At 52.6% G+C, this 12,878-nt stretch overlaps 1 protein-coding gene across 3 annotated transcripts in view; it reads left to right on the top strand.

The window, feature by feature from the left end:
* Window positions 1-5,590, top strand: part of SMARCC1 (SWI/SNF related, matrix associated, actin dependent regulator of chromatin subfamily c member 1) — a 93,510-nt gene extending 87,920 nt beyond the window's left edge. For all 3 annotated transcript variants that reach the window (XM_061366133.1, XM_061366120.1, XM_061366128.1), the window contains 2 exons: window positions 1,785-1,961; window positions 3,574-5,590. In XM_061366133.1, the coding sequence (XP_061222117.1) occupies window positions 1,785-1,961; window positions 3,574-3,659 (263 nt within the window). In that variant the 3' untranslated portion in view covers window positions 3,660-5,590. The remainder of the gene's footprint in view (window positions 1-1,784; window positions 1,962-3,573) is intronic.
* The last annotated feature ends 7,288 nt before the right edge of the window (window positions 5,591-12,878 follow it).

Here is a 12,878-nt window from a genome sequence, read left to right as displayed (position 1 = left end):
GTAGGGACAGGACAAGGGGGAATGGCTTTAAACTGACAGAGGGGAGATTGAGATGGGATCTGAGGCAGAAGTTCTTCCCTGTGAGGGTGGTGAGGCCCTGGCACAGGTTGCCCAGAGAAGCTGTGGCTGCCCCATCCCTGGCAGTGTTCAAGGCCAGGTTGGACGGGGTTTAGAGCAACCTGGTCTAGTGGAAGGTGTCCCTGCCTGTGGCAGGGGGTTGGAACTGGATGAGCTTTAAGATCCCTTCCATTCTTGGAGTCTGTGATATTCTGGAAGGTTGTGGTTGAGCAGGGCAGTCTTATGTGGTTAGCAAAGGCACCAAACATCAGGGAAGTGGAGCGAGTTTATCTGTGTTGTTTTTTTCTTTTTTAACTGTTGTTCAGTAGGTATTCCTGCGTGGTTGAACTGTTCCTCAGTGGTCCTCCTAGCTTTTTGATGGAGATGGAGAAGGATTTGTGATGGCTGGTGAACCTCACCTCTGTGAGAGCCTGGGTCGTGGCCCTCGGACAGAGGTTTCTGTACAGGCATTATGCAGTGACAGCTCTGAAGGAGCAGGGTTTGCTTTTGATCACTGGGGTTAAAGTGCTGATTATTACTCTTCTAGATCACAAATTCCCAACCATTCATGTACAGCCCACCATTTCCTCTTAGACAAAGCGAAGACTTTGCTTTGTTTTCTGTCTGCTGTGGCTGTGTGAAGTTGCTTGTGGGCCCATGTGGTCCTGCTTCTGACTGGAGGATGCTGGCTAAGACCTGTAACTAGCCCATTCCAGGCAATAGCTTATGAGCTGGTGCAGTTTCCTCACATCTTACAAAATGGAAGTAACAGATACTAATAAAATATTATTCAAAGCTCTCGTTCTGAAGCTGAGCTTAAGAGTTAATAGATAGTGTTTGTGCTGAAGTACTGAGTTGGACACAAATCCAGAGGTCTGGCTTTCTTGGCTTTAACCACTGGTGTGGCTGTTATGCTTTTTATGTATGTTCAGAGCCTTTTTTTTGTTGAGGGTTCTGTCACCATGTTTTACTTCACATAACCACCTGAGGTTTGGGGTGGAATGAGCTCTCCTGAAAGAAGTCTTTACAATCCATGCCTAATAGCTGCTTTTCTAACTGAAATACTGTACCTTCATGTGTGTAAAAGTAAATGTAATTGGATTGTGCAAAATAATCTCTTAAAGTGAGGTTTTAAAGCAGTTAATAATAAGCAAGTTGGAGGTGTCTAAAGCTGGATGATGCTAACAGGTGCTTTGTGCAGCTGAAACATAAAAGGTCTCTTACAGAGCTGATATGTAAGAAAGAGTTACTGGAACCCTCTCTTGCATTAAAATTGGGTTTTTAAGAGTAGAAATTTCTCTACACTGAAACTTCTAACTGTATGATTTCAGTTCCCCCATTAAATTAATCCATTAAGGTTTGTGGCTGCTCTGTTTAATCCCATGCTCTTAATTTGATGCTTCATTATTCTAGTGCAATTTGTTTCCACTCCCTCTTTAGATTGTTATTAAATGCCTCTTTAGCTGGGGTTTACTTAAAATTCTGGAGTTTGACTGTGTTACCTCCCACTTGCTTCTTGACGTTTGAGATTACAAGGTCCCAAAGGGGCTCTTCCCAAAGGGAATGTGTTGATTTGAGGGAGGACAAAAAGGTGTTTGGAGCATGTATGGAGTTGGCTGTCATACAAGAAGACTTTTTCCTCACTTCTCGGAGAACAACTAGACTCTGTTTTTCTCCTCCAATCACTTCCATGGGTCTCGCATCATGTCTCTTCACTGCTCTTGCAGGTCAGATTCCAGGGCCCGGTTCGATGATACCCGGACAACCCATGCCAGGCCGGATGATGCCAAATGTGGCAGCCAACATCCATCCAGCTGGCGGTGGTCCCCCCCCACCTGGCATGTCACCGATGACAGGAAATTTGATTGGACCTCGTGTTCCTCTAGCAGCTCCGAATGGCATGTGTAAGTGGATGTCCAGCAGAAAACATTCTGAATATACCTGGTGTGGCTTTTTCTGTCTCTTGCCTTGTTGCTGGAAAACTCGTTGCAGTTGAAACCCCTTTATCTGCTGCAGGAATAATAGGATCTCTGCATGCTGGAAGCTAGAGACTAGTGCCAGAGGTGTGCTTGAAGCTTTAAGTGCTTGTCTCCCCTCTAGGTATTCAAACATATTTCATTGTCCTTTATTTTATTTATAGCATCCCTTATTTTATTTATAATGATAGTAAGGCTCTGTGGTCATCGTTAAAAATTGCTCCTGACTTGCTCTGGAAGAATGCACCGTAGAGGTTCAAGAATTAACAGTATCTAAATCCTTATGTAGCAGAGGCAAGAATACAGTTCAGTTCAACAATGCCTTGCTGAAAACTTGGCATTGTGATATTAGAAGGAGGAAGTCCTAATTAGGAAGAAGCAAAAGGTATATTGGGAATGTTCTTTACACAATACAAATACCTACACCTCCAAAACTGAAGTTGATCTATGCCAGCCAAAAAAAGCAGTAGCTCCTGTGTGGGTGTTACTTAAAAGAGTGTGAGAATTTGGCCAAAGCCAGCAAGCAAAAGAGAAGCTGGTGTAGGATGCTCTGCTATGAATTCCTCAATATATTTGTCTGTATTAGCTGCAGCCTGGGACAAGCTGCTGGTCTGCTTCAGCACGGCAGCCTTTACCCCAGAAATGTTCCTCAGCACACAGCTGTCTCCAAACAGGCAAAAGTTGTGATGGCTTGTAGTGCCTCTCCCAAAAAATAATTGGGAAAAGCCATCCTGTTTTAGCCTCAGCTGAAGGGAGCTGCTGAGGAGTACTGACTCATTGGTGTTAACCAGCATAAGCATGAGATACTCCCTTGTGATGCTATTTTTGTTCAAACATTGCTCCTTATTCTTTTGGTGCTGTAGCTTTACTTAGTTTTCCTCCCTTTTTTCTGAGCCTCTACCGCTGGGAATATCTTACGTCAGGTTACATTCCTGCTTACTCTCTTCCCTTATCTTTATTTCTCTTTTCCCCTCCCCTACTGAACGAGTCAGTCATGTTCCATTAACATCTCCTCTCTGTGCATGAAATCTGGCCTTTTGTATCCTTCATTTCTTTCCTCCTCCTTGCTGCATCTGTGGATTCCTCTACTTTAACCTACATACACTGCTCAGAGCTTAAGTGCAGGCTCTGTTTATATAAAGTCTATTGTTCCATCTATTTTTAAAGAAAAGAGCCATAATCTAAAGGTTCAAGCACAGAGGTGGGAGATGAGAAATGCTAATTCCAGCTGAAGGTTGCTTGGTGTGAACTTTGCCAGCTACTGAGCTGTCGTCTTCTCTGTAAAATATGGGAATCTTTTTTCCCTTTTTCCCAGAGTCCACACAGTGCTTAGTGGTTGAAAAACACAATAAAACACGCAGTGAAGCTTCCTTGGGAAGCTGCAGTCATGGCCATTTCTGGGGACGGTCCTTGTTGCCTTTTCCTCCAACAGCCACATCTCCTGTGGCACATAGACACCTGGGCATTGGCATTGGGTTCTTTTTCCATGTTCAGCCCTTCCTGGTGTCCTGCTCACTGTTTCTCTGCTGTTTTCCCACAGATCCCCCTCCAGCACAGCCACCTCCACCAGCAGAAGGAGTGACTCCACCTCCAGCAGCAGCCCCGCCAGCCTCAGCCGCTCCCTAAAGCAGTCAAGGAAGAAGGAACTTCTACAGCAACATAGTGGTGACCAAAAATGAATTCCTCAGTTACCTCCTGTTCCCCTAGGAGGTGTTCACCTCCTGTTGGCCTGCCCCGGTTGTGTATGTGTGCATATACATACATGATACAAGCACATTATACACAGCATCTGCCCACCACTATGACTACTCGGAACCTGGCAATACTCCGCATTCCTTTGGGAAAGCTTTAGATCAAAGACGCCAGTCGTGCCTCCATGTTGCTGGTGGGAAGTCCTTTATGCTTTGGTCTGCTTGCCTTTCAGGGTGTGCTTGACTCTGGTTTCTTTCATCTTGGTGTTTTGAACTTTGGGTTCTCCTGGGGAGGGTGAAAAAGAACCAAGCTTGCACAGTGGAGGCATTAGCTGAGCTTTAGGATGTAGCATGTGCCCGTTCCACCTGTGATCTAATGTTTTGAGTCCTCCAGGTAGAGCAAAGCATCAAGGTTGGATGCCAAACCAGTGTTTTGAACAGAGAAGGAAAATAAGGACATGCTGTAGCACAGAAGGTGTAGGAATGCCGCTGTGTTCATTACAGATATCATTAAGGACAGTAGCTGAGTCCTGGGGCTGCCTCGCTAACTTATTAAAGAAAATATTGATCCAGTGCAAATGAAGCCAGGAGTGAATCAATTGGAATAAAACCACTCAACGGTAGGAGTTTTCTTGCTCCAGTTTTTACCTTTCTTTTGCCTTTGAAGGTGGTAGTTGAACCTCTTGAGTAGTTTGGTACAGTAGCCAACTGAGGAATAAACCCATGATTTTTAGTCCCTCTTTTTGGAGCATATACTTTTTACTTTTTAAAATGAACAAAACAAACAAAAAAAAAAGTAGATAGCGAAGAAGTGCTAGCATTTGGGATTGGGTTGGGATGGCTGGGATGCAAATGCCAGAACTACCTCCTGTGGACAGCCGAGGTGGGCAGAGTCAGCGACCGTGGTCACGTCTCCAGGACAACTGACACATCACCTTCCACTCACTGAGCTTCCATGGCTGGGGGGTTTAGGTGTGAGGGAACAGCTTCAGCAGGCAGATCTAGGAGCACTCATTGAGACCATCACACACAGACCTTCAGGCTGCCAACAGCTGCCTGTTTGCTCATCATTAGTGACTGCAGAAAACCTTTTGCCCGTTGTGGTTTGAGTTCTCTGCTCTCTTCCTGGTATAAGAGCGTTTGCCAGGTTTCCTTGCAAATAGTCTGGTGTCTGCTTGCTTGTTTAAAGGGTGGCTTTCAGCAACCAAGTGCAAGGTGGTGGCCTGAGGATTGACCGGAGAGAGAGCTCTCAGATAAATCTGAAGCCTGCAGAACCACCTATACCATTAAAACCAAAAGGATTTCCTTTGAAGAGCACTCAGGTGATCGACTCATCAATGCTAATGGTTGAACTTCCCAGGTCCTAGGAGCGCATGAGTGCAGATTAACCAGTTCTGGGCTGCATGCTCAGATGAACATCCGCAGCCTTGTTACTTCCAGCACATAGGAATGACGCTTTCCACTGTCAACTTCTAAGAATCCACAGTGCCTAGCAGAGAACAGTCAGGGCCTGCCTGCCTTCCACCTCCCACAAAGGAAATTCAGCCCCAACGTTACCTTTCCCTCCAGGGTCTTTGGGGTGAGCATAGGATTTTCTGGTTCAAACCGTAGTCCAGTTTAGAATAACCTCAGGTTGTTTTTAGCGTGATCAAATACAAAGGATCCAGATGGAGACTATTTTTTACTGTACTAGTGATGATCCTACAGAGTACCTGAATTCTTGACACTGTTGTGTTTCTGTATAAATAATACATGTGCTGACTTTTTCATCTGATCCTATGTACAGGGCCGGTTTTATTCCTGCAACACAGCCTCCCAATTTTGTGAAATAAATCGAAAAACAACGTGGTTTTTGTACAAAGCTTGTGCCGCTTTGTCTGGAGTCTCCTTCCCCTCCGTGTGTGTTGTGGGTGAGCCGAGAATTGTTAATATGATACGGGTTTCTTTTGGGGCTGCATTTTGACTACAGTGGAGTAAACGTAAAGCCTGATCTTGCTACTCTGCGAGGTGGGAGACACCAAAGCAGTGCAGGCAAGCAAAGGCCTTTTGCAGCGTGCTCGGTGATCCCCTGCTTTGGAAAATGGTATTTCAGGTTTTAAAAGCTTAATGAATGTGGACGAGGTAAAACAGCATTTGAGGCCTGATGGGATTATTTCTGTTTGATGCCTGCTTTCCCCACTGTTGTGCTGTGGACAATCGCTCGTGTTCCCAGTTGAATCACACACTTGAAAGAAGAGCTCTGAAGTGGGAGATTTTAATAGAGGAGGGCTGGGCACGCTGACCGAGCAGGATCCCACTGCTCCTCTATTCCCATACCAGCTTCGCTGTTAATTGTTTCATTCAGATGCCTGTTCAGATCTTTTGTCCTCTCCTGCAGGGGTCCGGAGGCTGCCAGGGTAGTTTGCCTTTTTGGTTAAACTGAAACCGGGAATCCAATCAGGATTATATCCTAAATGCTGTTGCTACTTCACGTAAGAGCCTTTTCCTCTGAGGAAGTGTGCTAATGATGCTCCTTCCCAAGCATCCCACATGTAATACCCACAGTCGCTAATTCCCTGAAGCTGGAGAAGGAAAAGCACAGGGGTGGAGATGTGTCTCCAGGTCCAGGACACCCCATGAAAGCCCCATCTGCAGTTGGGGAACCCACTTTGGGTGTCATGAGAAGTCCCTGGGGCTGGGGTCCTCTGCCAAACACTCCCTTGGTGGGCTCTGTAATGCTGCTCTGGTGTTGGGGCCAGGTGGGAAGCTGAGGAGCTCAGCCTTGGCACTCCAGGTGCCTTGGGCAAGGCTTGTCCCTTGTGATTGCACCCTTCTCATGCTGGGGTTATTTTTTCCTCCTCTCGACCTTTTTCCTAAGGAGCACAAAGAAATAGTAAATCATAGCATCAATTGTTGAATGCTTTCTTTTTCTACTGATGGGCCTTTAAAGCTTTGCAGTCACCAAAGATGGCTGAGGCTGGGCTGTTACCTTGACTGAGTGGTGGTCTGGATGCAGTTTGGGCCCACACTTGCTGTATGAATGTTAGAGCCCCCCAGCTGGTCCTGGTGATGGGGTGGGAGCAGTACTGAAGGGCTGGGGTCGCTTTGGCTGCTGGGGTGTGGAGCGATGATGAATTGGAGAGAGCAAATTCCCATTGACAGCTGTATGATGGGAGCACAGTAAAGCTTGAAGGCACATTTAGGACAAGACTCTAACCTGTAGCCCTTGAAACTGGTGTAGTGTCCACTCCAACACTGCAGTAATGTCTTTGAGGCCAAGGTGCTTTTGGGCTGTATGGAAGCTCATCTCAGTGCCAAACCTTTCTGCTGTCCTCAAAATACTAGCTGTCCCTCCTGTTAATGCATGCTGCTAGGAGGAGGTTACATCTTCATCCAGCCTGATAGTGCCAGAGACAGGGATGGGGCATGCAGGTTTCTTTTCTTAGCACTGTTGCCTCGTTGGCACGAGAAGCAATGGGGCAGTGGACCAGGAATGGCAACAGGCATTCGTACCCCCTGCCTGCACTTGGCTTGGCTTCCTGATAATATCCTCAAACTCCCTGTTGTGGCTGTGTCCTGACCAGCCATACCAGCTCCACCATGTGGTTCCTAATAGCCTGTTTGGGTTTTTTTTTTTCCCTGGGCTTATTTAAAGCCAAAAATGAACATTAGGGCACCTAAAAAGTTTTGGTGTGCAAATGTGCATTGGCATCCAGTGCGTTTAGTTCAATTCCTGTGCCTTTCTCACCAGAAACTTTTAAAACAGAGGATTTGGCAAGGCTGGAAACCCCTTTTCAGACTCCCCAGGTTTTATAGCAACAAAGTGGGTAACCCCAATGGGTAGTGCCAGACACAGCACCCATCCCATGGGCTAATCCCCCCCAAATCCTGGTAGGAACTGATGTGCCGCAGACAATCGGTGGCAGTGGGTGCCCTGCCAACGGCTTGGGTGTGCTGGAGCCGGTGCCCTGCCTGGCTCTCTAGGAGCAGTGTTGCTCTTTGTCTGCACCGTCTCCTGCCTGCCTGCATGTGCTGTCTGTCTGGGAATTTCACCACCAGGTCTGTGGTGCTGTGACTGAGTGCCATGGGGAGGAGCAAGGCTCCAGTGCCAGGTGATCCAGCAGGCAAAAACCTGGACCAGCAACTTCCACAGCCCAGGTCCTGCTGGGAACTCTCTGAGGAGCATCTCCTCCCTGAGTACCGGTTCATGTGCAGTTGGAAGAGCCACCATATCCCTGCAGGATCCAGTCTGTGGAAATACCTTGCTCTGTCCTAGCACTGGGGACTGGGGAAAGGCAGCTCTGTCCTTGGAGAATGCTCAGCAGAGTTGATTTCTGCAAAACCAACACAGAAGCCGCATGGAACTGATGGAGCAAGTGCAGAGGAGGCCACAGGGATGCTCTAAGGGCTGGAGCACTCTGCTATGGGGAGAGGCTGAGAGCTGGGCTTGTTCAGCCTGGAGAAGAGAAGGCTCCGGGGACACCTTAGAGCAGCTTCCAGTGCCCAAAGGGGGCAGCAAGAAAGCTGGAGAGGGGCTTTTGCCAAGGGCAGGTGGGGACAGGACAAGGGGGAATGGCTTTAAACTGACAGAGGGGAGACTGAGATGGGATCTGAGGCAGAAGTTCTTCCCTGTGAGGGTGGTGAGGCCCTGGCACAGGTTGCCCAGAGAAGCTGTGGCTGCCCCATCCCTGGCAGTGTTCAAGGCCAGGTTGGACAGGGCTTGGAGCAACCTGGTCTGGTGGAAGGTGTCCCTGCCTGTGGCAGGGGGTTGGAACTGGATGGGCTTTAAGATCATCCAAACCATCAGACCCAGCAGCCTTTCTGGTTTTCCATTCCACATTAAAGCTCTCCCACCTTCTTTCTCTGCAGCTGTAGAGGAGCATGGCTTGAAAATGGCTGCTGCAGGGAGAGAATGAGCTGGGGGCTCTGCCCTTCCAGCTGTGGCTGCTTGGCTGATGTGGCTCGGAATCCTTCGAACCAAAGGGGCCAGCTCCCTGTGCAGGTCAAGTTTATCTTTGGATGATAGCAGCTGCAGCACCGCAGGGCACACAGAGGCGGTGGATCCATGCGTGTCTTTACCTGGTGCTGCCAGCATCCTTCCCCAAGCTGCCTGTGCAATCCTAAACATAGCTCCTCTTCGGAGGACTCTGAATTAGAGCAATTTTCAGATCAGCGCGGTGTCGGGAGCAGTTTGGGGTGTGACTGATGTGTGGTGGGTGAGTCTGTTCCCTGCTTCAGGCTGAAGGCAGCGGGGGAGCGGGGCCTGCAGGAGCACAGGGGATGCTGAAGGCTCGGTTTAAGTCTCGCCGCTGCAGCAGCCAGCGGCTTCCTCCAGCTCTCGGTGTCGCATCAGCGCTCATCACCTTGGAGCCGTGTCCTGGGAGGTGCCAGCCCCAATCAAGGGCAGAGCTGTCCCACTACAGCCCCGCCTGCCTGGGCTGAGATTGACCTTGGGCTCGGGCTCACCATAGAGGATGCTTTGAGAGAGGGAGATCTCCTGTGTCCAGGGTGAGCAGTGCCTGAGCTGGGGCAGAAACCACCAGCCTCAGTCTGTTCAGTTCAACGTTTCCTGAAGTTGTGACTTGTTTGTGCCTTTCCAGTACTCGTTACTTGAGGGAAAACTGGGAAAAGGGTGGTTTGGGTATCTCCCATACCTGGATGAGGATGGAGGATGTCAGGCAGCAGCCTGGGGAGAGATAATAGGGGAAAGAAAAGCTGGTGGAGAAGTGCTGGCTCCAGCCCATCCTGCCCCCACCATTGACCCCTGTTATCCTGCATGGGTTCTGGTTCATGGGGACGCTGACATATGGGACAAAGCTGATTCCCCCTGTTAAACCGATGCGAGGGAGCTCAGTCTGTGCCTCCTCCAGCCTGCCTGTGTGTGTGTCCCCGTGGGGTCCCTGACCATAATCAGACCTGTCATCTGCACCCAGCTGGGTGCCAGAGCAGATCCCTGGAGCAGAGGAATGTGCTGGTACGTGCCTGGCCCATGGCTGCCAGTGCACTCCGGGAGCTGCCCATCAGGATGAGCCAGGATGCAGGGCTGAGCCATGTGCTCCCCACGGTGCGGGCATGAAGCAGAGTAGGGCTGGGGGGGGGGGAGCAATGCCCCTCCATGGGTTTTGGGGGACCAGAGTGTAGTGCAAGACTCCATGAGCAGCGCTTTGCTGGGCAGAGAAGGGATTTGGAGTGAGATCAGCTCCCAGGACAGACAGAGGGACAGAGCTCACACTGGTTTGCTCTGGAAATGCCCCAGTCAGACCGTCCGTGCGCCTGCCTTTCATAATCCCTTAATTCTCCTTCGATGTTTCCAGTGGCTCCCCCAGGAACACACACGCTCGGCGGCAGCAGCCCGTGAGGAGGGAGCTGCTGCTCGGTTCCTCATGTAAGACCGGAGCGAACACAGCCTCTGCCTGCCTCTGTCCCGCAGCCCCTCACCCAAGCCTCTGCTGCTGTTCCTGCCTCTGCCAAAGGCAAACCTAAGGCAGGTCTGTAGGAAACGTGGTGAAAGCAGAATCACGAGATGGCTCTGGATCCCGTGCTGCGCTCTGCTGCCTTGTCTGCTCCGGAATGTAAGCACAGTGATGGAGCCTGATGCATTAAGGCTCTGCCACACTTCACCCGCTGCATGTCCTGGGGGTGCAGGAGGCTCCAAACGTCACCCCCCAACCGGATGATACTGGATGGATGGATGGTATCATCCAGCACATCCCTGCCTGGAGCACGGCATCCACCCTGATCCTCCCCTCTCTGTTACCGCAGCTGAGCTCTGCCCACAAGAGGGGGGCAAGACCCTTGGTCCCCCCTTGCCCACCTTGGTTTACTGATGGGGCCTAATCCAGAGCCATGGATGGGTGCGGAGCCTGCACCGGGGGAGGCTCTTCCCATGTTAACATGGTCTGCATGGAAATGTGATGGGCTCCATCCTCCAGAACAGGGGGGAAACAGCCTCCAACAGAGGCTGGGGGTGCCAACACCCCCTTATCACCCATAGGATCCAGGGCGAGGTCCCTCCTCCCTGCGGCGCTCAGCACAGTGGGGTGATGGGACACCAGCATGGGCTGCCCCGAGGGCTGGTGGAGCCTCCAGTTATGGAGATGCCCAAGACTCAAACAGACACGATCCTGGGCACCCTGCTCCAGGCTTGAGTTGGGCTTGGCCCAGATGGTCTCAGGGCTTCTGCCAGCCCCACAAGCTTCCTGCCCTCAGGAATTACACTGGAAGCTTCCGTGGGCTTGAGAAGCACTTGAGCATAAACACCTTGAGCCATCGCTGCTGTGCGCTGGCACTCCTCATGGGGAAGGGATTGGGTGCTGCTCTCCTTCCCAGTCTCCCTGCCCCATCCTCAGCACCATCCCCTCCCCAGTATCCCACCCTTGGCCTCTTGCTGTGACGGCATGGACACAGTGGGGGGACCCCCATCCCTGGGCAGTGCATGGGACCCCGATGCTTCTTCCTGACCCTTTCCCCCAGCTGTCAAGGCTGTCCCCCCCCCATCCATCCTGGCGGCCCCTCGGCCGGTCCCCTTGGAAACGCATCCAGGGGCGGAAGCACGGGGAATATTAAGCAGGTGCAGCCCCTTCAATCCCCCTTTGAGAGGGGACAGAGCAGCGCTTGTTCCCAGCACAGGGAGCTTGGCCAGCCGCGGCTGCTGATGCCTGGGGGTGAGGGGACCCCGGCTCCCCCAAGCCCAGCACCCCCAGCCCCTGCAGCAACACCCCTATGGCTGCCCCTCTGTGTGGGATGGGGTGCACAGTGGATGGTTGGGGGGGGTCACAGCTGAGCTGATGTGGGTCTCACACAGAAGCTGGGAAGTGCTGAAATGGGGTCCCCCAGGAGCACCCCCTGCTCCCCAAAGCCCCAGCCCTGCCCCAAGCATCCTTCTGTGCCACGGGATGCAGGAGCAGCCGTGGCTGGCACATTCCTGTGCTGTGGGTGGAGTAGGACACGGGTGACCTTGGAAAGCCTCTTCCAGCCGAGAGCTCACCCCAGCCCCGTGGGGATGAGGTGGGGACGGGGTGAACGGTGCAGGGGACAGCAGTGGCACAGGGTGACCCCCCCCCCCCCCGCCGTGCAGCTCAGGGTACCCCCCATGCGTGGGGGGTCCGGGAGGTCCCATGGGTGTACCCCCATCTGTGCACATGCCTGGCTCTCCAGTGTGTGCTTGTCCCCCCTGCTCTGCCCGCAGCCCCTCTGGGCTCGCCCTGGCCCCATTTTTAGGCTGGTCACGTCTGCGCGGTTCTTCCCTGCCTGCTCCATCCGGCCGCTGTGCCGGCTCAGCCCTCCTGCACCGCACCGGGCCGCGGCCTGGGGCAGCGCCATGCCCGTACCCCCCCTGCCTGCACCCCCTGCCCTCACCCCCCCCTGCATCTGCAGCCCCTCATGGAGGGCTCATGGGTGATGGATGCACCGGTGGCATCGGGACCAGTGCGGCGCTGGGAATGGCACCATGGCTGTGGGGTGCCCACTCGGGGACAAGGGGGGGTCTGATCCGATTTTGGGGTCTTTGCCTGGGGAGGGGACCCTGCCCAGCACCCAAATCCCGTGCAGTGAAGCCTCACCGTGTATTTTGGTGCTGTGCCCTCACCCTGCTGCTGAAGGGGTAGGGGTTGCAGAGTGGGGGTTCCCTTGCAGCACTTGGGGATGCTGGAGGGGATGTGCTGGTGCAGGGGTGGGACCCCTCCATGCAGAAGCAGTTTGGGGGGGTCGGGGGGAGCCCTGGGGTGGCTGGGAGCAAGGAGAGGCTTTTGGGAAGGGGAATGTGTGTGTGCTAATGAGGAATTCGGGGGGGGGGGGTGGGGGGAGGGGATGGTACAGTGCAGGGGTACCCCCATGCACGAGCAGTTTTAAGGGAGCTCAGTGGGAAGTGCTGGTGCTGATGGGGGTGTCCCGGTGCTGGTGCAGGACTTCCCCCCCCCATGCAGCAGCAAATCGGGGGGAGGGGGGTGCAGGTGGGGTTCGGGGGCAGCAGCTTGGGGGGCTCAATGGGCCGGCTGGGAGTGCTGGGGAGGCTCCCCAGTGCTGGGGCAGGGATGGCACATGTGGGGAGGTGGGGGTGTCAGTAAGGGATCGTGGTGCTGGGGGGTTGGACCCTGATGCAGGGGCAGTTCGGGGGGGGGGGGGGGTCAGCGAGGGATCCCGGTGCGGGGGAGGGCAGGGATGTTTCCCCCCCGGA

This window comes from Neopsephotus bourkii, unplaced genomic scaffold, assembly GCF_033783945.1.
Source record: "Neopsephotus bourkii isolate Nb327-2 ecotype Australia unplaced genomic scaffold, CSIRO-AGI_Nbou_v1 NB_122, whole genome shotgun sequence".
In the NCBI taxonomy this organism is placed as follows: domain Eukaryota; kingdom Metazoa; phylum Chordata; class Aves; order Psittaciformes; family Psittacidae; genus Neopsephotus; species Neopsephotus bourkii.
Note: the sequence above shows the minus strand (reverse complement) of the source record. Positions and strands in the feature narration are given on the sequence as shown.